This window comes from Netta rufina (genome assembly GCF_964035555.1).
Source record: "Netta rufina genome assembly, chromosome: 3".
Lineage (NCBI taxonomy): Eukaryota > Metazoa > Chordata > Aves > Anseriformes > Anatidae > Netta > Netta rufina.
In genome coordinates, this window is record NC_140125.1 from 90,030,093 (window position 1) to 90,053,294 (window position 23,202).

General features: G+C 47.3%; 1 protein-coding gene across 10 annotated transcripts in view; it reads left to right on the top strand.

Annotated features, from left to right (window-relative positions):
- The first annotated feature begins 14,676 nt into the window (after positions 1-14,676).
- LOC311208286 (uncharacterized protein) overlaps positions 14,677-23,202 on the top strand; it is a 63,173-nt gene continuing 54,647 nt past the window's right edge. For 9 of the 10 annotated variants that reach the window (XR_014618318.1, XR_014618319.1, XR_014618320.1 and 6 more), the window contains exons 1-3: positions 14,677-14,786; positions 17,682-17,947; positions 21,415-21,519. Coding sequence is in view for 2 of the 10 variants with exons in the window: in XM_084284906.1 (XP_084141032.1) it covers positions 17,911-17,947; positions 21,415-21,519 (142 nt within the window). In the remaining 8 variants the exon portion in view is untranslated. Of the gene's footprint in view, positions 14,787-17,681; positions 17,948-21,414; positions 21,520-21,608; positions 22,380-23,202 lie in introns of those variants that run through there. The other variant, XR_014618325.1, reaches the window with a different exon arrangement.

Consider the following 23,202-nt stretch of genomic DNA (forward strand, 5'->3'; position numbering starts at 1 on the left):
AGAGAGCATGGCCACTGTTCCTTTACTCGAAGTAGCTGTGGAGACGCATGCTTGCCCCACTAAATAGCACAGCAGCTGGTGCAGCATCGTCAAGCTGCGGTTTGTTATACCGTCGGGGTGGATGCAGCCTGCTCTGGGCAAGCTCCAAGTTGTCCAAAATCTGTTGGTGTAGCAGCAAGCACAGGGTAACGCACCTGTGGAGCGGTTTGTTGGGGTTTGGCAGTACACAAACCCGGACAGTTGGCTTAGGGTTAGCTTTGAACGAGTTCACATCTGCCCAGGAGGTGCCATCAGCCGCGGCAGCAGCACGGATACTGCAGGGCTGTCAGAGGGAGCAGTGTATGGTTACTGTGGTTAATTCACCTCAGCTGTTCTCAGGAATATAATGTAATAAATAGCTGGCACTTAACAAAGAGCGTTGTTCTATATAGGTTCTTGTATCACTCATCACCAGGCTAGCTGGGCACCTTCCAACAGTGCATTAAGCAGTGGGACTGCCATCTGCTCTGTGTGATTTGTTCTCTTACCAGCTCCTTGGGAGCGTGCTCTGTACTCCCGTGTTGTGAAAAAGCATCTGTTTGTCAAAAATACGCGTGTGCTCTTACGCCTTTCCTGCTGAAGCACGAGTAGGAATGAGGAGGTGTCCCTTGCACATGGATTGGGGACGTTTGATCATCCTTAGTCTGCCTGGAGTTTGCTCCACAGCCCGAGCGCTGGCAGCTTATGCAGTGCTCTAGGGCTGGGGGCTTTTCTTCCAGCTGGCTGCCTGAGGCACAGCTCACCCGAAATATATGCAGTTTCCCCATGAAATCTGTCCGGCAGACAGACCAGACTCTTCTAGGACAGTTCTCCCCTTCCCCATAAGAAGGTGGGACAATAACAATATTTAGGGATAACTTTTGAAGAAACTGGAGAGGTGAGGATGAAACTGTTTTCAATTTCATTTTCATCAGAAACTCATTTACAGATATGCTTTTCCATGTGAAAGGTGTCCCCTTGCCTTTGTGACTATTGATATTCCTCTTTGTAGGGGCTTTAACAGTTTTTGTAATTGCAGATACAAGCTGATAGAGTCGAAAGCCACTGAACTTCAGCGGAATAAATACTTGCACCAGGACGGGAAGCTGTGTGCTGTTGTCGTGCACTGCTGCTGGAAGCGAGCCTCTAATTCAAACGGCTGTGACCTGGATATCAAAGGAGGAAAATTAGAGGTCTGTTGCCAAGAAACTGAGTGTCCTTGGCATGTAGCAAAGCAGCAACAGAGTTTTAATTATCTAATTAAAGTGTGGCGTCCCGTTATTTTACACCCTGCATAAAGCCAGTTGTGTATGTTCTTTTTTTTTTTCCTTAATGCTCCACAGAAAGGGCTCCTGAGCTGAGCAGGTAGCAGCGACTGGTGCACGTACCAAGGCGAAGCTGTTAACTGAGGCGGCGGAGCAGCGAGCATCGACCTTACTCCTGCGGTGCTAGTTCTGTGCAGGCCTTTCTTCTCAATCTTTGCTAGTTATAAGCAAGTAAAAAATGTTCTCTGGGAGATGTAGGGCGTCACTGCTTGGAAATACGCTTTTATTTTTTTTCACTGTGCTACTTTGTCCTATGTTTTAGCTGTCTCTGGGGTGGTTTTCACTGACTTTGAAATCTATCTTGGCAAAGTTTAGTGGCACTCGCTGTTTTGCTTGTTCCTCTTTTGGTAGGCTTTTTCTTTGATATGCTCCGATAAATATTTGCTGTGGGACAGATTTCAATCTTGGTTACGTCAGTCTAAATTAAAAGTGCAGTCACTGAGGTCCGTGATTGCACTAGAGGAAGTGAAATCAGACATGGGCTGGCCTGTCCAAAGCCAGCATCTCTGAGCATTCAAAAGGCCTTCCCTAATGAGAGGGGGAAGGTAAGGACAGAGAGTGTGGCATGGGAAGGAATGGGGGAAAGCAGGACGCTGATCTCAGGCACTGTCAGAGCAAAAGGATGGCAAGGGAAACAGTTAAACGCGTATGCTGGGAAATAAGTAGGTGTCAAATGAGTCACGGAAAGGAATCTGAGATCACGCAGATAAGGGTGAGCGAAGACTCGCTTGGTTTTAGAGGTGTAAACCAAGAGCGAGGGGAATCTCATTTTCCTTTCCAACATGCTCCCCGCTCTCGGGTTATTGGGGGCACATCTGTACCCCTTGCAGCTCCTCCGTTAAGTCCTTTTCAGCCGGGGATGTCGCCGGTTAGGGCGCAGGCGGCCCGGGCTCAGCCCTCCGGCGCTGCACTTTTGACCCTTCCCTGCTAGGGCTTTGCTCCAGCCCAAGCTATGGAAACGCACGGCAGCGTGCAGCTTGCTGAATGCTCAGCTGCTTCTGGGCTGCGTGGCTCTGCCCTGCCCTGCATAGCTGCCCTTGCGCTTAGCAACCCGGCTGCCCTCACCGCATCCCCCGTTCACCCCCCTGAGTGTTTCCAGGCTTTCCTGGTGGTAACGCACACCCTTCTGCAGGTCTGGGGCATTGTTGGCCATGGCCTGCGGCAGCGGAGCCACCAGGGCTGGCTAGGAAGGGAGACAAAACCCAGAGCCACCACTAATTTCCACAGGTACTAACGAGTGCCAAGCTAATACACACAGTAAATACAGACCTTACCGTTTTAGCACTTGCTTTTTCTCAGCAATTCCCAAATGCCCCCTCAGAAGCAGTTTCTAGAATAATTAAGAAACTTCCTCTCCTTTGGGCTGGAAAACTGTGCGGTTTCCTGGGTCACGGGTGCTCTCGCGTCCTCCATAGCTGAAACTTGTTTGCTTCACAGAGGAAGGATACAGCCAATACTTCTCTCCTGTCCTGTATTGCAGAAGATAATTTGTGTTTGGTTTAAAAACAAACAAGACTGGTAAAAACTCCTGAGTAAAACCACAAGAAGAGTCTTCTGTCTCACCTCAGGTATCCCCTCTGAGATCCCTGGCAATGAGTGTCGCTTAACTAAGGCCCTAGTGAGCTGATCAGTCAGAAATGATGAAAAGCCAGTGGAACATGAAATCTAGCATGACTTTAAGTATTTTAAAACATAGTCTTACCTCCCAAATAAACAGGCCATAGGTATAGGTGCTTCTCTCCGTTACTTCTGCATTAAACCAGTAACTTCTGAGGAGGTAGCTTCTATTCCTGCCACTGACAGAATGAAAATGAAGATGTTCTCTGAGGAAAAAAAGCTGAACCATTTCTTAAATAATTCAGTTTTAACATGTTTAAGAAGGAAAAAAATAAAACAAGGCCATTACCGTGGCAGATAGCCAGGTGGCTTCTGTGCTGCCACCAGGCTGCGTCTGGAATCTCCATGGGGCTGGAGCGAGGTCTTCTGGTGGAGAACAGACCTGAAATTTCAGCTCCAAAGACACACGGCTTACATTTTCCTGGCGACAAACGCAGAGAAGTCTCGCAGGTAAGGATAATATTTCTGTAACAATTCACATCTTCGGAGAAGCACACGGAAGCTGTGAGCTGCTCTGCGCAACTCTTCGGTGGAGGAGATAGTTCATTGTGTTTGAGCTGCTTTATCTCTGGTGAGCACGCAGGGAGATTAAACAGCTACTCTGGGGCCACCGCGTGCATCTGAGGCAGGGCCAAGATCAGGATATTGATTTCTGGCCTCCGCAGTCCCAGGCTCAGTTCACTACATTATGTTGTTTTTACCGATAACGTTTAGACAAATAGATCTTGACATACCAGAAGCATAGTAGCCTCTCAGTAAATTGAGCAGGGCTTTAGCTGTTCAATTCCTTTGATTTGTGTGTGCTTCATGCTTGTTCCCAGTAATCTCAGCAACTGTTGTATATTTACAGTGAAAGTCGCTTCTAGCCTGAAGCACACTAGACTTCTTTTCCTCGTAAAGCAGAAATCAGCCTAATCATGATGTATTTCCTTCTTGTCAGATCGAGATCTGCAAATATGTTACTTCAAAGAAAATTTGCTTCATTCCTCTTAAAAAATAAACATTGGTGGAGGTTCTCAGTCCTAACCAACTGAAGCTTGTCGCTCCTGCTGTTCCCTTGCTTGACGTGGAAGTCAGAAAAATGGGAAAAGTCCCACGGACCCAAGGTTCAAATACAAATCTCTTAATGAAATTACCAGATGTTATCTTCAGATGCTCAGTTTCTGATATCTGAAAGCTTAAAAAAAATGTAAGGATATATTTGAAAGCTAGAATAAATTCTGCAAAGGCAATAATTCAGGTATTTTTCTGTTACAGAACTGCTCTCCAAATACCTACAGCGGTGTGAGAACATTGCCAAAGCTACAAACCCGATAAACCTCAGAAAATACCTGAGCTTGGTTAGATGCAGACCAGAATCTTTGTTTTGTCCTCCTGAACTCCAGGTATCTCATTTGCAGCTAAAAAAGGCCCCCGCTTGCTCTTTTGGAGTGTACTTGAAGCTTGGCAGCCCTACAAAAGCTGTACTGGTGTTTAAAACACGTCGAGTTATCTAACAGCATTCTCCACCCTTCTTTGTTACTTGATGCAGTAGCACGATGTCATTTGTCAGGGAGCCAAAACTGGAGACATGCTGAATATGTGAATACCAAGGAAGTGGTTTCCTTAGCAATAACAGGCATGTGAAAGTCAAAACTTCCTTTCCTCCTCATGTGACCTTTTTCAAAGCAATTCAGATAGGGGACAATAGAAGCGAATTCCAGGCACCCACAGTGTTCCTGCACTGCCAAGCAGCCGAGTTATCTTACCTTTTATTGAGGTAAAATTATGTTTTTTCTTGAGCTGTTCTCCACTAGGCATTTTGTCTGTCCGTGTGTACTATGCAGGTTTTTTTTTCCTGAAATGAAAATTGTCTAAAGCCACAGAAACAAATATATAGAAAATTGCTCGGCAGTTTTCAGGCCAACGTGGACCGAAACGTTTGTTATGCATAAAATCCCAAATCCTTTCTGTTGAGAGGAAACGATGGCCTGAAAACTCTTAACAGTTGGTTTTAAGAGCTGGAACTCCCTGGATGTAGGACCAATCACTCGAGATACTTCACCCGTTTCCTGTATGGTGAAAAACGCCACTCCTTATGAAAATCTGAAGAAAGAAAGAGAGGGGGTTGATTTGTGAAGGCAGACAAAAGGGAGATGGCATTCACCTCGCCCATCCTGCACGCGAGCGCGGTATCAGTCCCCTGTTGCTATTCTTACCCTGCCTGGCGCAGACGTTCCTCATCCCTAGGGACAGCAGCGATAGCCAGAAGCACCAACACAAAGCCCTCTGCCCAAAAAATCCCAAGTATTTTCTAAAAGCAGCTACTAAATTTAAAGCTGGCCTCTCTAGCGAGGCAGGGAACTATTGGCCCCATTTTTCTAGCTAAAGGACAACGTCTTAAACTCTAGAAGGCCTGTTTTTATTTTTATTTTCGAAATGAGCTATAAAATGTGGATATCAGGGTTTGGAGCCGTCCCGCCAGGCAGGAGAAGCAATCTGACGGGAGGCAGTTCAGCTGATGCGAATCTGGGGCAGGGATGTGGCACGGATTTGGAGCCTCAATGTCTGGAAGCAAACAGGCAAGCCATCTGCTCCCCCAGGGTCTGGCGCGTGGGTGCTTTGTGCCAGCTCCACCAAGGCCCGGCTTATCGTCTAGCCAAGCGTTCGTGTCCAGCGGGGTGTGGAAGTCCCACACAGTCGCTGGGTGATACTCCTGTGGTTTCTGGTGGAGGGCTGTCGAGAGGACGTTTGGGGAAGGGTGCTGGTGCTCTGCCCTCAGGTGGGCGGGAGGCAGCAGGGGTGGCGTTCACGCTGACTTCTCATTACACCCTCAAAGCTGAAAGGCAGGCATGACCAGAAACAAGGAGAGGGAAATAAAAACCAGACAAAATTGCGTGGAACAATTGCGGGGAGGCTTTCTGGGTTCTAGGTGTTCGCCCAGCACCGGGAACGGTGATCTGAAGGCCCGGGGCTGTGCTCCCCGTATGGAGCAGCCATCAGGGCCTGCTCCACACCGTGAGCCACACGATAGCCATCAGAGGTGGGCATCCTGTCAGCAGAAGGCTTAACCAGTGATACAAAGGTGGAGGAGCAGCCCAGGAAAGCCCTCCAGCAGAGGACAGGCAGCCAGGGCCTGCGCACAGGCCCCTCCGAGGGCAACGGCACCTGCACGAAGGGCCTGGGCCGCTAGGGGCTTTATTTCTCTTCATGTGTCATTTAGCGTGATAAATACCATCAAAAAATGACTTGACAAGTGTTTAAGCGAAGATTATTTCTAAGTATGTGTTCCTCTGGGGGAAAAGCTGGCCAAATGTCTTCCGACCTGTCCTTCCATAGGACAGATAACGCTCACAGGATATGCAAGCTCCTCCTGTGTAGTCCATTTTTTTTCCCCATCGTTCTTACATGTTTCGGTTTTACAATCATTCCCATGCATCAAAATAAACCAAGATGTGAAGAAAATATATCCAGTGTATTTTGAAAAATAACAAGCTGTGTCCTTTACAGGAAATTTGGGGTTGAGGCATCCTGTAAACGTTTCTGTCATGTTCTTTTTTCTCACTGAACAGGGGCATATTTCAACCACCAGAGTACTTGCTGATATGATTTAATTAATAAATCAGATTTCAGATTCTGTGGCAGCAGAGTCATTTTGACAGGGCTGCCTTTCACCGTGCTGTCCTGCTGCTGAAAGATCCGCCGGTGAATGCGACGTTTGTCCCAGGCACTGAGGAGAGTGCTGACCCGACACAGGCAGCACTGCCCGGCGCTCAGAGCCTGTCATCGTGAGTTGCTTCCACAGCCACCCATTCACAACCCTGCTGAACAAACACAGGTATTAAATTATTCAGTTGATGATAAAAAAAATAATAAATAAAAAAAAATCTGTGTACTATGAGGCTTTTAGGCTTCACTTTTTGATGAGTGCCTTTTGACAAAACTCTGGGACGTAGGAGATGAGCATGCAAGCTGTGGCAGCACTATGTGCCACAGAAATCACCCAGCTATTCCAACACCACTGTACTTAGTGCACTTTTGAAACCTAATCTGAAGTGACTATGAACGTAATTATAATCAAGCAGATTGCTCTGGATCTGGAGGAGCTGCTCCAGGTGAAAGCAAAAGGGACCCTCCAGTGGCCACGAAGGAGGATGGGATGCAGAGCCAAGGGTGGGAAGCAGAGATGCAGGTGGGATGTGGGGACAAGGGGCTGAGCAGAGGCACAGCGTTGGTTGCACCCTTCCTCCCAGCACAGACACACAGCCTTGCCTCTTTACTGTGCATCTTAGGATCCTTTAGTGCCTGAGAGCCAGCAGATTCCTAGCAGGCTGGCTAAAGTAAAAAGCACCCAGGCAGGGAAGCAACAGAGTGCTCCAGACCTTTTCTAATGATTAACCTGAAAACATGCAATTGCCCATACAGTGTATTTTCTCTTGTGGACAGCTGAAGGACGCACAGAAATTCAGAATCTCTGCCACTGCTCCTACAGAGACCTGAAAAACTGGTTCGTTACCAGCTCTACAGGTGTAAGGTGGATATGGATCTCGTATCTTTGGTTTCACTTGTTCTTGGTGTTCATCACTCTGCGAGGCAGTTTTGTTCCTGTTTCTAGTTCACTCTTCCTTTGCTTCGATCCATCCTGTGGGCAGTCTCTGGGAAGAACACCTGCCTCTCCTGGAACACAGTGGGGCCAGTCCTGGAGTGATAACCAAGCTTCCTAAACCCTATGCAGCTGCCACAACCTCTGAAACCCACGAAGCAGACCCCCTTTTGTGCTGGTCCACCTACGGAGAACAAGGTTTAGCTATAAGCAAACGCACTCTCCTTCAAGTAGCTGTGGTTTCTATAGGGAACCTACAGGTTTCAGCCCCTGTGCCAATATCATACAAATAACACAGTGATGATTTGGGGTTTTTCTCCCCCAGTTTTTAAAGAGAATGACTTGTAAAAGCTACACTGGAAGAAAGCCATAAAATCAAGTGCTCGCACGTTATGAAATGTAAGAATTACAGTTGTGGTCTCTAATTCAACTCTTTTTTTTGTCACCACATGATACAATCTTTAATTACATTCCACCAGCTAAACTGTAAGAAAAATGTTGCTGCCTACTTTTACTGGCAATGTACTGTAGAAAATAATATGCTAAACATGAATGACATGCTCAGCGATTTAATATTACGAAAGTAATAATGCAATAGATTATTGTGGTGTTACTTGTTCGCTCCTCGTGCTGCATTTACTGTAAAAATGTTTTAGTGAACAGCATGGAAAGTCTGAAGCTTGGAAACATCTTTTGGGAAAAGAAAAAAAAAAAAAAGACATTTAGTCCTTGAAAAAACACTCAGAAAAGGGCAAAAGCTGTGGACTCATTACTTTGCTTTCTTGTCCACAACATTCAGCTAGGGAGGGGAAGCTTTATGAAACTTGTTTGATAAGTAAGTGTGAGCTGAGCAGCCTGCATTGCAAAACAGAGCTATCAGTTTGTGCTGTGTGATGTTCGATGACACCTCCCCAACATAGAGATGGCCCCGATCCTTAAGAGCTCATGCACAGCACATATGAGAAAATTACACAGGTGAGGAAAGTGCATGGCAAAGAAAGGGCAACTTCCCAGGCTGATCTTCCTGCACTCATTCCCAGGGCTGTCCCTGTACACAACCCGAGTCTCAGCTAGGCAAAATTAAACACATTGATGACTGGCCAAAAAAAAAGAGTATATCCCAGTTCCTTTCGATACAATATTTCATGTTCTCCCTTTTTTTGTTTCAGCACCCGCCTCTACTCCAAATTTCAATTATTTAGGAAATTATATTTTTACTAGTTTCTGATCTATTCCTGGTAAAAAGTGCAAAGAGCTATAGGCTTTCACTGTTCTCTTGCAATATTACACATGCAACTTTTTGCATATAAATAAATATGTAAGATCTCATTGCAGGAGAATTTCTGTCTGTGTCTTCAGAGACATTTACTAGCAATATTTTTAGTTAAAATCTAATTTTTTTGCTTTTGTGTACTAGACTTTCTTGCTCTTTACTAACACTACATGGTATTAACTAAAATGTCCTGTTGCCTTTGACATGACAACTTAAGGGGGAGAGCCTCACCTGGCCTGCTGCTGGTCCTCTTAACCCCACGATAACGCTCTTGCATTAGTAGCACAAGGTCGCGATCTCCTCTGGCACGAGAGTGGCCAAGCCAGGCCCTTTGTTCTTTAAACAACGACCCAAAGTCACGTTGCCCTTATTGTCGGCCTTCAGAACTAAAGGTTTTCCTCATGCCTGGCTTCACTTTGACTTCATGGCTAAGGTTTCAGCTAACGATGCTATCAGACAATGGTGGAACACAGTTCAAAACAACTACTGGAAAAGTCTTTACCCTGCTCCAGAGCTGCCAGGTTAGGAGAAAAAAAAGAGCTTTAACACCTACTGTGAGGCAAACACAGCTACTGGAACTGCCAGACCTGTATCTGTGTATACATCTGCTCACTAAGTTTTTTGTTGTTTAAAATAGGAATTGCAAATGGTTTGATAACCTGGCCTGAAAACATACAGAGCTTCTGCATCTTTTGAGAATTGGCCACGATCTTTTATTTTTCGATTTTAGATTTATTTTTAGATTTTTTAACCGCAGCATTTCTCTGGAATTGAAAGCAATCTCTTAGTCCATAGCACACCAGCTATCCCAGAACACTTTCTTTTCTTGTTGTTCTGGGTGAGCTCAGCTCCTATCAACATTCAGAGATGTAAGTCACCAAACCTTTATCCAGAGAGAGTGCTGAACGTGTGCTGCAGTGCACCCTGTGGTCCCCAGTCATCCTAGTTAGGAGGCTCTCCGTCTGCTTTGCAAGCCTGGATCTGCTTCTTGGAGAAAAATAGAAGGAAAACAAATGAAAGAAAATGTGTGAAAGGATGTCTGAGAAAACTTAATCACCCTCTACATAAACACTAAAATTTAAGTTGAGGCGGAAGCAGAAAATTGCCATTTGAGAATTGAACTTTCATTTGGAGCAGAGTGGTGGGACGTCCCTGCTGATATATCCTATTGGCATACTTCCTATCAAGTCCTAGAAAAAGAACAATTGTTTTCATAATGTTCTGTCCTCAAATGGGAAAATGTAGTATTATCATCCTTCCTGGATGCACCAGAGCCTGGATCTCTTATTATGCAGAACAGAGAGAAGGGGAAGTGTGCGCAGGACAAAACAAGTGTCAGCAGCTAGACAGCTGATGTATGGTGGCTCCTGCTTATTTCAGTCCTAGCAGCCTCAATGTTCCTGTATTCTTTCCCTAATCCGTGTCCATTGCCCAGCTGTCCTCACCCCTCTGCAGTTTAGATCATTGACTTTTTGGGCTAGGAACAAGCTCTTGACAGCCTGGTATCTGACGGAACAGACCCACAACTCAAGCAGCAGGGGAGTCCACGGGAGCAGAAGTGAGCCCAATTTGTTATTTTTTTCCCCCCAAATGTCCACTAGTTGAAAACATCGATGTAAAATTGAGCAGACCTCAAGTTTGGTTCCACACGTGAAGATCTTCTGATCACTGCACTGCCCAAGCAAGCTAAACAGGGGGAGCAGGCACATGCCTCCACAGCCACTACGTCGTATCTAGCCAGTTTGTTAGGGAGCTTTGGCCTTTTTTGTTAGCATATACTTCTTTTATAATGTTGGATGGAGTTAAACCATGGTATTAATAATTACAGAGAGAGAAGAGACCACGGCATTAATAATTACAGAGAGAGAAGATATTATATACAGAGAGAGGGGATATTATGGGCATCCCCCGAGGCACTAACTAGAATCTTGTCAGATACATCAAGAGAAATGTTTTTATAGTTGAGACCTGAAGTTTAAAAATCACTTCTGAAGTGTAGTAGTATCTTCTAAGTTGTTTTAATTTTGCTTTGAACGCCAGAGAGATGAAAATGCAAGACAACAACCCTGTTACTCTGATTATTTCTTATCTGAAGGCTATACGAGGCATAGTATACTGCTCCCTGATGGTAACTCACAGTGAGCATGATAAAATTGTGGAACTGGACATTTGCTGCTGTTTACCAGCTCAGCCACTTGAAAAAGCTGCCTGTTGTGCTTTCAAAGACACACAGAATTGATGACGACAGTGGAGGGCAAATACCTAACCCCTCTCACCCAAATATTAGGTATTCATATTACATCTCCTGCAGATGAAAAGACATTGTTTAAATGGAGAAGAAAATGAAATTTGGAAGAGTGTTCATTTTATTTCTTTTTCTGAATTATTGTTTCCATCAGGAATGAAATGGTAGAACTGCCCAGCCCTAGTCTGATGCACTGAGCAGGTTCATTGCAGATGTATCCAGCGGCCAACTGATGTCAGTTCCTCCCTAGATATCATCAGACTGAGAGACGGGAGCTGCACCGAAAGCTGGACGGGGCAGAAAATCATTTTGTGTCGCTGAAGTGTGCTGCTCGGAGGAGCATCTAGCTGTGTGACTCTTTCAGCACACACGTTCACTTCTGGAGTAGGAGCAGTGGTGTTACACCAGTTTCCCCCACAAGCGCGGGCTGTAGAGGCCATGCAGCTCAGCAGCAGAGCATCGGGCAGAGACGAGCAGTCACAGCTGCAAGGGAAGGGTGGAAAACGCTGAGGGAAACTTGAGGACACTTTCCGGTCAAAAACAGACTGGGAGAAAGCTGGGAATAAATATTGCAGCAGGTATAATCTTCTACAAGGAAGCAGAGCTCTGTCAGCGACATTCCCAACTCTACCCTTGGCTTTCTAATGGAAATAAGCCATGAGGCCACATTTTGTGACTTTGGATCAAAAGGGGCAACATGATTATCACTGGTTTTACCCTTAATGTTGCAATGTGTTTGTCCTTCATTAAAAAATACAATAAATGCCTGTGCTGCTTCTTCTTCCCAGCCTCCCACACAGCAGCTATGCCGCAGATCAGCTGCCGTGCAGGGCAGGTAACTCTTACTTCCAAATGTCTAATTTAATCCTCTTCCCTTCTGTTCGGCTTCCTTTACAGTACAATAAACCCCCGACTTTATCCACCAGGCTGTGTGTATACATTAGGTCCACAACCTTGTTTGTATTTCTGGTGACCTCCAGGGAGAATATATCAACACTTCTTCATCTCACTTACAGTAACGAGAATGAGTAAAGCACGGTTGTTATGTCTTTGAGCAATGGATTGGATGAGGAAGTTATCTTGGTAATTAAAAAAAAAAAATACACCCCCTACCCCTGAGGACTCTGAATGGCTTCTCTATTAATCACTACAAGGACACCATTGACTACTGCATTTGTGAGAATCATGCCCGTAACAAAGTAGACACTTTTTTTTCCTCACTCAGAGGGCTTGTCCTTTGGCAGATTGTAATAGCTTTCCTTCAGAGAAATTGCAGCTATAAAATGTGACTGAAAACATGTAGTAAATATAACCCCGCACAACTTAAATACCTAATTGAATCTCGTGTGTTTACTGAGATGTTTTAAGTGTACAACAGTAACGTTCGGCTCGTCCAAGGCCAGCGAGGTTGGGCTCACCTGGCTTTCTCATCGATCCAGCTGGGTGCTAAAGCCTGCGGAGAGCAGTGGTGCCCAGCCCTGCTCTGAGCCACAGCAACGGCGAGATGAAATGCTAACACAAACCTCCTCCCCAGCGCAAGCGGCTTACGAAATGTTGTTCTCATGTTTGAAGCAGTTTATGAGCAGGAACCCAGCCAAATACCACTGCTCAGTCAGCGGCAGCTCATAAAGCCGCCGCAAGTCACCTGTGTGTCTGTGGTGACCTGTGGACACCTTATTTTACCCTTGTATCGGGAAGCTGGGAAAGCCTATTGCAGGAGGGACTATGCATCTGAGCAGAACCAGCATTTTTGTTTTGCTTTGCTGCTGAGTTTCAGCTGAATCCTTGTGTAACTATCCCACGTATAAACGCTAGGTTTCACCCCGTCCAGTTTGAGCTGTGGGTTGTTGGGGTTAGGACCTAGGCGCTGTTCCTGGATTTGTGCCGAGCTATGGCAGAAACACAAGTCTTACAAACAGTAATAATGCTTGAACCTCTGTGCTGAAAGGCCTAGGCATCAGAAAGGTAGCAAGGCTGCTCAACAAGTCATCAATTTCTCAACTGAGAAACACAAATGTAGCAGTACCAACAACAAAATCTAAGCTAAGGCTGTGTTTTGAGCCACACAGGAGAGGATGCTTGCCCCCATGTGTGCATGCAATAATACTCAGCTCTTTGGTGAAAAGGGTGGGAAGGAAGGACCTCCATGTCCTGTATGGGAGGAAATCCAAGTTCAGCCAAATCTACGGTCATGAATTCTTACACTGATGACTCTCCCATGGCCCCCAGACGTAGCATACGGCACGTTGGCTGGTGTTAGCTGCTGTTATTCTTACATTTATAGTATGAGACTCTCACTATGGCAATCTTCACCAGAGGGCAGGAGTCACATAAGATGTTCTTCAAAGGTGGGGGGAAGCCAGCACGGGCTGCCCACCAGTGCCTTCTCACAGCTGGTGGTCATGCACAGCAGGAAGCAATTGCAGCCCAGCAGTCTGCCACTGCTAGTCAGTAAGGATTTAGAGCAAATTTATAAGGAAATCATAATTAAACAGGTGGAAGTAAGTGGAAAGTGTGATGAAATGCAACAAGAAACTGGCTGAAGGTCATTTCACAGAGGGAGTGTTCCCTCACTGCAGGAAGCTCCAGAAGATCAGGCATTTGACAGACCTAAAGCTGAACATTTTCATCCATGACCTTGGCGCTGGATGTCAGAGCATACTGGTGAAACTTCCCAGCGACACAGCTGGGAGGCATGGTCTGGAGAAGGGAGGATCAGGAGAGCCTGAAAAAAAAATGTCTGAACTTGAAGACTGGAGTAATTTGAAGAAAGTTTAAGCTACAAGCAACAAGGTTGTATGTTATGAGGTTAAAGGACAAATACATCCAGTGCTTGGGTGCTGAGTTATGACTTACTGGGCGGGAATAGTGGAGTTTATTTGTGGATTATCCCTATGATACGGTCATGGGAAAGGCAACGGGACTGCACGGTTGTGGCTTTCACAGGGTTGATTTCATCACTATTAGAGAGTGTCCCAAGGAGGGCTGTGGAGGTGGGGACGGGTCTGGAGAGGGGACGGTGTGCGAGGGGAGGCTGAGGGGAGGCCTCATGGCGGCCTGCGGCTGCCTCACGAGGGGAGCGGAGGGGCAGGCGCTGAGCTCTGCTCTCTGGGGACAGCGACAGGACCTGAGGGGACGGCATGGAGCTGGGACAGGGGCAGGGTGAGTGAATTTGGTGACTTTATTAGGAAGGAGGTAACAGTTTATTAGCAGCGGGGTGACGCCGGGGGCAGCGGCGGAACCCTCAGACCCGACACGGCCCTACCGGGCCGTGTCGGGTCTGAGGGCTCCGCCGCTGCCTCCCCCTCAGGCAGCAGCGGGCGGGGGGGAGGCGGGGCCGCCCCTCCCCATTGGCTGTCCCCGCGGGCCTCTCTCCTCTCCGCGCCGCCTCATTGGCCGGGGCCGCCCCTTTCCCCTGCGCTCATTGGCGGAGCGGCGCGGAATCCCCTCCGGCTGCACTCTGAGGGGGGGGGGGCGGTCACCTGCGGCCGGGGCGGGGGGGGGGGAACAAAGAAGATGGCGGGGGGAGGGAGGGGCGGGGAGGGGGAGGAGCAGCGCGGCCCGGCCCGGCCCGGCCCGGCTCGGGGAGGGGGGGGGGCGGACAAAGCCCGGCCCGGCTCCGCCTCCGCGGCCGGCAGCCGGCCCCCCGCGAGGCGGCGGGGAGCGGGGCGGCTGCGGGGAGCCGCAAGTTTTGCCCGGAGTGGGGAAAAGTTGGGCTCGGAGGCGGTAAGGGGCGGCGAGGGGCGCGCCGAGGGGCTGCAGGTGCGGGCGCGGCGGGGGGCGGCCGCCGGCGGGGCTGAGGGGAGCCGCGGGGCGGCTCGGCGGGGGTGCCGCTTCTCGCTTTTTTTTTTTTTTTTCCCTTTTCTTTTCCCCTCCTTCATCCCCCCCGTTATTACCTCCCCCCCTTTTTTCCCCTTTCCTTCTTTTTCCTCTTTTTCCCTTTTTTCCTTTTTTTTTCCCCCTTTTTCTTTTTTTTTTCTCCTATTTTTTCTCTTTATCTACCCCCTTTCCCCTTTTTCTTTTTTCTCTTCCCCTTTTTCCCTCCCCCTTTTCACCTTTTCTTTCTCCCTTTATCCCCTTTCCGCTTTTCTTTTTTCTCCCCATTTTTCCCCTCTTCTTTTTCCCCTCTTTCCCCCCCCTTTCCTTTTTTCCCTTTCCCCTTTTCCTTTTTCCCTCTTCCCCCTTTTTTTCCTTTTCCCTATTCGCCCCTTTTTTTTTCCTTTCCCCTTTTTCCCCTCCCTTCCCCCCTTTCCCCTTTTCTCCCCCCACTTTCTCCCCCTTCCCTCTCTTCCCCCCTTTTTCCCCTCTTTTCCTCTCCCCCCACTTTTTTTCCCTCCCCCTTCACCCCCCCCTATCCCTTTTTATCATTACCACTTCATTTTTGTCCCCAAAAACCTTACATTTCCCCCCGAAGCCTCCCAGCAGCGGGCTGCCCCCCCCCCCCCTCCCCGTGCCGGGCTTCCCCTGCCCCGTGCGGCTGCGGACCTGCCCCCGACCCCCCCCCCGCTGCCGGCCCGAGCCTCGCTGCGACCCCCCCGGCCGCGTTTTACATCCGGGCAGCTCCATCGCAGCTCCCAAAGCCTCTCCTGCTGCTCACACAGCGAGCTGGGAGCCCTGCAGCCTCCCCACGCTCCTCCTGGTGCTGCCCAGGGCAGAGGGGCGAGCAGCACCCCCGGCTAATGCAGCAGCTGAGAGGCAGCCCCAAATAACCCGAATAATAACCCCCATTTCCTCCAAAAAGCATTAATGAGTTGTCATCTCTCTGCCCCAGCCGCACACGGGTTTTGGCGGGCGCCCGGCCGTCGGCAGGATCTCTCTTTAAAACGTGTTGACATTTAATTGACCTTTGCGAGTTCGCCCTGTTAATCATCCCCAGAGCGCCCAGCGCTGGGGGTGACGGATCTGCCGCTCGGCCGTGCCCGGCATATAAATCCCGCGCCATAATTGCGACTTATTGAGCAAGAGTTCCTTTTCTTCTCCCAAAAATGAACAGCAACAACAAAAAAGTTTTCCTTCGCCTCTGGCTGGATGCTGCTCGCGGAGTTTTGAATCAAAATGCTTTCCTGTCAGTAGTTGTTGTGAAGGGTGGGGCCTGCAGTTAGACAAGAAATTCCATGACCGAAACGCTGTTTTTCTCCTTCCTGAGGCCTCAAATAGGGCAAGGTAACCTTGAAGGTTACTTCGGTGCCTACCGCGAGGCCAAACACAATGGCTCGCGCTTCTTTTCGCCGCCTGCCCCCGCTCAGCTCCAGCTACTTTGCTGTGGAGGCTGAAGTTTGAAAGGGTCGATTGCTGAGGGTAACAGCCCCCTGCCCAAAATTACACCCCCCCAAAAAAAACCAACAAAAACAGGAAAGCCAACCAAAATCAGCAAAACCAAACCACCTTGCCTCTCAGAGTCAAAGGTAGTAAATGGGTTAACGTGCGTAGCACCTGCTTTGTGCCTGACGTCGCTAACGTTGTTCTAACCGGGACTTGGACACACCAAAAACTGGAGCATGATGTGTGGGATCGACCCGAGTCAAGGTTAATTTTGTTGTGTGTGCTTTCTGAAGGGTGGATTCCTCACAGACCTTAATATCACCAGCGGTGTTTTTCATGTTTTGAGACCCCTTGTGCTGAATTTCTTGTTCTTCATAGAAAGTGAGGAAAAGACTAAAAAATAATTAAATGTAACGCAGTTTCTACGGTTCCTAACAGGGCACTAGCTCTTTGCTGGTATGATTGAAAACAAATTGCTAGCTCTTGCTCTTCATTATTAACTTTACCATCAAATTTGGGGCCCAACAGCACTCCTCCTGTGGTTCCCAAAGCCATTTCACTGGTGGCTGGAGTCCTAATCTCAGTCCCGATCCCAATCCCAGCCCTGGTGCTGGATGGATGTGGCGGGGAGCTGCCAGGCCCGGGCGCAGCAGGGGACCTGCTTCTTGCTGTCGAGTGCTGTTTACTGCAGGCCGATAGATGCAGGTGACACACGTGGTGAGTTTTGGTGAATCTGTGGAAAGCTGAGTGAAAATAAACAGCCCGGCTGACTGCATGGAGCTGACGGGAGAAGGCGGTGAAGGACCTGAGGTAGCTTCAGGCCTTGAGCACGCGAGTCCTTGGCAGACGGGACAGGGCTTGGGGTCGCCACGAGGATGTGTTTGGCTGGGGCACTGAAACACCAGGAGCTGGTTCGTGGCCGAAGGCAGCCCCTGGAGGGGGAGTCTCACCCTGGTGCTCCTTGTCCTGGTGTTTGTGTCGTGCAGAAACCTTTCTGGTGCAACCAGCCCGTTCCCAACCTCCTGGTTTTACTGCTGGGGTGAAGGCCAGAGCTGGGAGCCGCGCTTTGCAGCAGCACGTTTCTGCGTTTCGGCAGCTGAGGAGTGGCAGGAGATTTGGGCACGGGTTGGGCGTTTCTGGCAGATGTTGTGAGGGCTTCGGCGCTGCTGCACGCACCCGCTGGCAGCAGGCTGTGTGCTCCGAGGGCAGCGGGCACCTACAGGGTTACACAGCAGCCAAGCAGGCACGTTTGAAGCTTTGCTCCTATCTAAAACTCTATCAGGCACCTAAAACCCTTGAGGGTTAAGAGGGAGAGTCTCCTGGAGGTGAGGTTGATGTTCTTTTTATCTGCATTCCTAGATTACTCCGAGGAGGGTAACGTGAAGTCATTCACTGGAGATTATGGCATTGCACGAAAGGAATGTAACGGCGGGCCATAAATGAACAGCAACGGGAAGAGCTCCTGCTCGGCTCCTGCTCGTTCATCCAGCGCCTCGCACGTGACCCCCCCGCGCCAAGGACTTGGAGTGCACGAATGTACCTTTGGTAACAGCAGCACCTGCCACGCCACGCACGTGGTGCGGAGATAATGGGCAAAGACGAGTTCCCCATCCTCTTGTTTTCAGGTGTGTAGAAAATAAGTTTTTACACTTTTTTCTAATACTGTTTTTTGCCTCTAACACTTCATATCATGCAAAACAATTCCGTTGTGTGGCCTTGATCAGCGTTAGTCCAAGAGATGCCTTTCCCCTGTAGCATTTGAAATGTAAAAGAAGCACGAGTTTGAGCGCCAGTGTAGGCGGGTTTAGTTGCATTTTAACATACTTGCTGGTCAAGGTGAGCCCAAGCCATCCTAATGTGACATGCTTTGCATAATCCGGAGGGGATTAGTTATTAATACATTTGGAGGGAAAAAAAAAAAAGTCTGTTCTTGCCTCAGTGTTTTCCTTCAATGACACGCATGCGAAATTAAAGCTTTTGTGGAAAGTTGATTATAAACTTTCTCAGAGTCTAAGCGACAGACCTTTTCTTGGAGCTGCCAAGATCTGTTCTAATAGCTCTGATTTTTAGCTGACGACAAAGCTATATTTATTCACTGGGGATTTTCTGCGCTAATAAACATCAGAAAAGTTTCTGGTTAAGAAAGCTTTTTGTAGGTGTCCTCCTGACCGCTTTTCCGTGTCTATTTCTATGACTTGTAGGCAATTATTTCTGCTGACAAAAAAGCGAGACACAGCTTAACCGCTTGTTTGCATCTGTGGAAGGCTGTGTAGGGCTAACATTTGGAGTAGCTGTTTGTGATTTGGCCTGGAAGTTTTGGAGAGGGGCAGAGGGAAGGGTTCAAGCTCTCGGTGCCTCAAGCTGGTGGTGGTGTTTCTTCTCTGTGTGCCCTCTTCCTGCCCACCCCATTCCTTCCAAGCTGGGGGTCACCTTGCTTTTTCCTCCATTCCTAGTGTGCGTGGCAGTGCTGATTTTTGTGGGGTGTTTCCCTGAGCAGTTTGCTCCTTGCACAGGCCCTTAACTAGGATGTTTGTGCTGTAAACCCTGTCCACAGCCTTAAGTGGTCAGCCTAATGCCCTCTCGTCTCTTGGTGTGACTGAATTGCTTGTCTTAGCTTGGTGGGCATTTTCTTCAATGTGCATGTTAGTCTGGTTTGTCTCCTGCTTCTGGAAAGCTGGGAAGAAAAGACTTCTCACACTGAGGAGAGCACAGGTTTGAGAGGAGTCTGGGAGTGTGACGGTAACAGAATTTCAGGTTTGTGACCCTGCCAGCGTGACGCCAGCTTATTGTCCAATAGGTTGGAGAATTTAATTACCGGCTGTGGGAACGAGTGTTTCGCTGCCTTGAAGGTGATGCTCAGCCTCATTATGTTCCCTCGTGCTTGTACATACCCAGGGGAAGCTGTTGAAAACAAATGAAGTAGGTTTTGAGTAGGTTTGTTGCACCTGATCTGCAAAGGTTTAATGTCTTTGCTGTGCATAAACTCTAATTTTGTTCCTTAAATGTTATTTTTGTTTTACTTGCATGGTGCTATGAATAATCATTTTCTAAATTACTGTAGCACGTGGTGGTGTTGACAAGGTTCCTTTCTGCATATTTTTAGTGTATGTGTTGCTTAATTTACTATCCAGAAGTTCTCTTGCATCTAGTACAGATTTTTGGTAACGTTCAGGTACCTTCAGGAGGAGGAGAGCAGTCAGAGCATTGCACAACTTCATAGGTTAAAAAAAAATGTGTAAGCTGAAGCCTTGCAGGCTCTTCTGCAGTGTGGGGCTTGTGTAGCTCACTATGTAGCACATGGAGTAAAAATAGCCTGGCGGGCAGAGGATGTATTCATTTTGATGTGCTGGAGATGAAGGGCAAACGTTATGATTGTGCTAATTATGCTGGGAGTCTTTATGTCCTGGCTGTGTGCGCTCTGTACGAGAGCAGTAGCGAGGGGAGGAGAACAGAGGCCTTCCCTGCTCTTCTGTCCTGTTCATATTCGTTTTAAAAGTTTTGGGGGATGCTGGGGCAGAGTTTTGTGTCTGAAGGTTGTTCTGGTTGGCCCGAATGTATATTCACCCCAAAAGAGGGGTTCGCTGACGGGACCCCTTGCTCCTACAGGGTGTCCCCTGCAGGACTTGCTACCTCTGCAAGAGTTCCTTGCCTTCTGCAGGACCTCCCTTGCACAGCCGTCTGGCCTTTCCTTTGAATAGGGACAGCGAGGCTGAACAAGCTGCGTTACAGCTGCCCTGTTAAATCTTGTGAAAGGCGCTTGCTAAACTTGGGAAACGTTGCAGGCTGTTGGGTAGTGCTTCTCCCTAATGCTCACCTGAAGGAGTTACTGCTCCTGGGGGGCTGTTTCCTTGTCTAGCACATTCTCTTTATTCTCCTGGTGGCCCAGCACGCTGCTTTTTGTGTATCTACGTAGCATTCCTCTGAAATAGAAAACCACGAGCTTAGTGCTCCTCACTGAAACTGATACAGAGACACAGCCTTAGCATAGCTTCAGCTGGCCACCTACTCCGCCGTGGCCCCGTAACCTCGCTCTTCTCTGTCGGCACGTGGATTAATGCTCTGAGCAACCTGGGAGTTGTTCGCTTCTGCCCGGTGGGGTGAAGGGGAAGGTGAGCCTGTTCCACCTTCCCTGCTACCCGTTGGCACCTCGGTGCTTAAGGCCTGGGGGTGTCACAGCGATGCCCTGGTGACACTGAAGCGTAGATCTTGGAGCAACACATAAATGTTGCTGATATCCCCGCTTCATCTTCACTCCTTGCTGGAACCGGTTGATTGACAAAGCGGATTTATGAACGCTCATTTAATGTGGCCACCTACAAAACTGGTTCGAGTGCCTTCAAAAGGCCTAAGGGGCACAAATCGATAAATGCAGGATTTTGATGATACGCATTTCAGTTAACAAGCCCTACTTACTGCAGTTCTTTACGTTCGTTGTATGTTTGTAACTGAGATTTCAGAGCTGTCAGGTGTGTATCCTTTTCCTTCTACAGACTCATTTGTTTTAGTACCCCTTATTGTATTCTGTGCTCTTCTTTTCTGATTCTTTCTCTCTTTGTTATTCTCCTGATAGTCTGGTTCTGTCTTGTGTACATCCATCTGTCTGCAAAGGGATTCTCTATGTCCCTTTTCCTCCAGAAATGACCAAGTGAATTAATTCTTTCCCCGTGTTAACAACTTAACTAGGAGGAGTCTGGGGATTTTGCTTCTCTGAAGTGATGCTCAGTCTCAGATTTATGGCGTGGTAGGTGTTGGCTATATTATCTGTGTATTTCTTGAAATAATAAATAGAGAAGTTATTATGCCTCTCCCTGGTGAGAAATTTAACTTCTTCTGTATAGTTCCCGAATCCTTACGCTACCTAGGCAGTTAACCTTTATCTCCTCTAATTGAGAGACAGCTGCACTCAAGAGTAATGCGTCACTTTAAACACAATCTAGGTTTTAAATGACTACACCTGAAAAGGACATGGTTTTAATAATGGTTGTTAAAAGCTATCTGACTTCTTGCAGACAGTCTCAATAATGAGAACTCTGTGATCTGAACTACTGAACTGGCGGAATTACAATAACTTCTCTTAATGTGCGTGATGCAGATTCCTGGAAATTTGAGGAGCAGCCTTCAGCAGCCGAAGAATGTGGTTCTCCCCGGATCTGTGGGTATCAGGGGAACAGAAGCAGGATCAGTTGGAGTCCAAGAAGTAAGTTCTTGTTCCTTCTCCTGACATACTTCTACCGAGGTGCGCGTTTTTCCGAGATGTGTAATGCCCAGTCGTGTTCTTGCACCTAGATGAGTTGGATTAAATGCTGAAAATGAGGAGATGCTGAGGAAGTGCATCTGTGAAGATGCACTATGTTTGTTCATACGTCTACCAAACTCCAGTTTTGACATCTCTTTTCCAAACGTTTGGATGTTCTGTGTCTCATTTGGGGCATAATTTCGACTGCTTGTCTGCAACTGCTGCTGTCTCATTGCTGAGTGCAAGGGGAGCCTGCTTCTTTTGGCATTTCACAGGGAGCTCAAATGCAGTTGGAAGGAGTAGATTCATCAGCAACAGTTGGAGATACTCATGCTGTATCATAGCAGCTGTGAACTTGAGTTCATATAAGTAATATGTGCTTAATCTTCCTGTGCTGTCAGTGACAGGAAGAGGAGAATGATTTTTTTTTTTTCCCCATATTTAATGATGATCTTAACTGAGGGTTTTGACAGGCAAATTTGAAAGTGTATGTTACAAAACAAGTTAAGAAAACAATTGTTTGTAAATCAAGATTTTTCACGCTTTACGCAGCTTTCAATTTGCATTTTTGCCTGTTGGGATTTCAGTGTTATTCAGATATGATTAAAAACTAATTTACCCATCTGAGTTTGAAAATCACTTCATCTGTGTGGAAGGTGATAGAAAATAAAGGCGCTGGTTTTGAATTCTGACAGTGCTTGGAAAGTCTTGTTTTGGTTGGCACTTTTTTCTGTTGCGTTTTTTTTTTTTTCTTTTTTCTGTCTCTTTCACCATTAATTCGTTTCACCTTGCTTGGTTGGATATTTCATGAGAGTTGAGAGAAAAACAGGTGGATTTCTTTTTTTTTTTTTAATTCTTAAACTCCACCAGTTTGCACCTTTCTTCTTCTATGAATTGAAGTGTAAATTCATGAAGACATTGACAAATGTGCCAGCCTATTGGAAAGTTGCTTTCTGTTATTTAACTTGTATTTGTTGAAAACTTGATCAGGATTAGTATATATCAAAGCCTGTTAATTGATATTTGAGTGTTGGACACTTCTGCAAGAATACGTGTGTGTTCTTACCATGCAAGAAAGGTATAAATTAAAAAATGCTGCTCTAAAGATAGTGGATGGCATTCTCTTGCCTAATGGTCTATACTGTGTGATAAAATGCCTCAGTTTTAGAGTGACCTTGCCTTAGAGTGACCTTGCCTTGGCTTTCATACAGATATAGGCTGTTTGATGTCTTTTAAAAGCCGGGAGGAAGCCATACATGGAGTGACATTGCACATTGTTGCTGACATCGTGTCCTTCATCTAATTAACTCAAAGTAGTAGGATTTTGTAGTCTCTCTACTCCCCTCTCTCCCCCACCCACTTTTAAGTTGTAGATATTAGGCCAGTCTCTACAATTAGGCTGATCTCCGTTTTGTGACCAGCTGTAATTAAACTCAAATCTTCCCATTCTGCAATCAGCGACTTGCACCCAGGGACTTTTTTTGGTTTGTTTTTACAACCCGTGTAGATTGTCTCGCAGGGTGATTTCATATTTTTCTCAGCCGACTTGTGATGACTTGATGCAACTTGCCGGGAGAGGAACTCTTTTGTCTCTTAATTTTTTTTCCCCCCCCTTTTTCAGAAGTATCATTCCAGGAAGCGCGC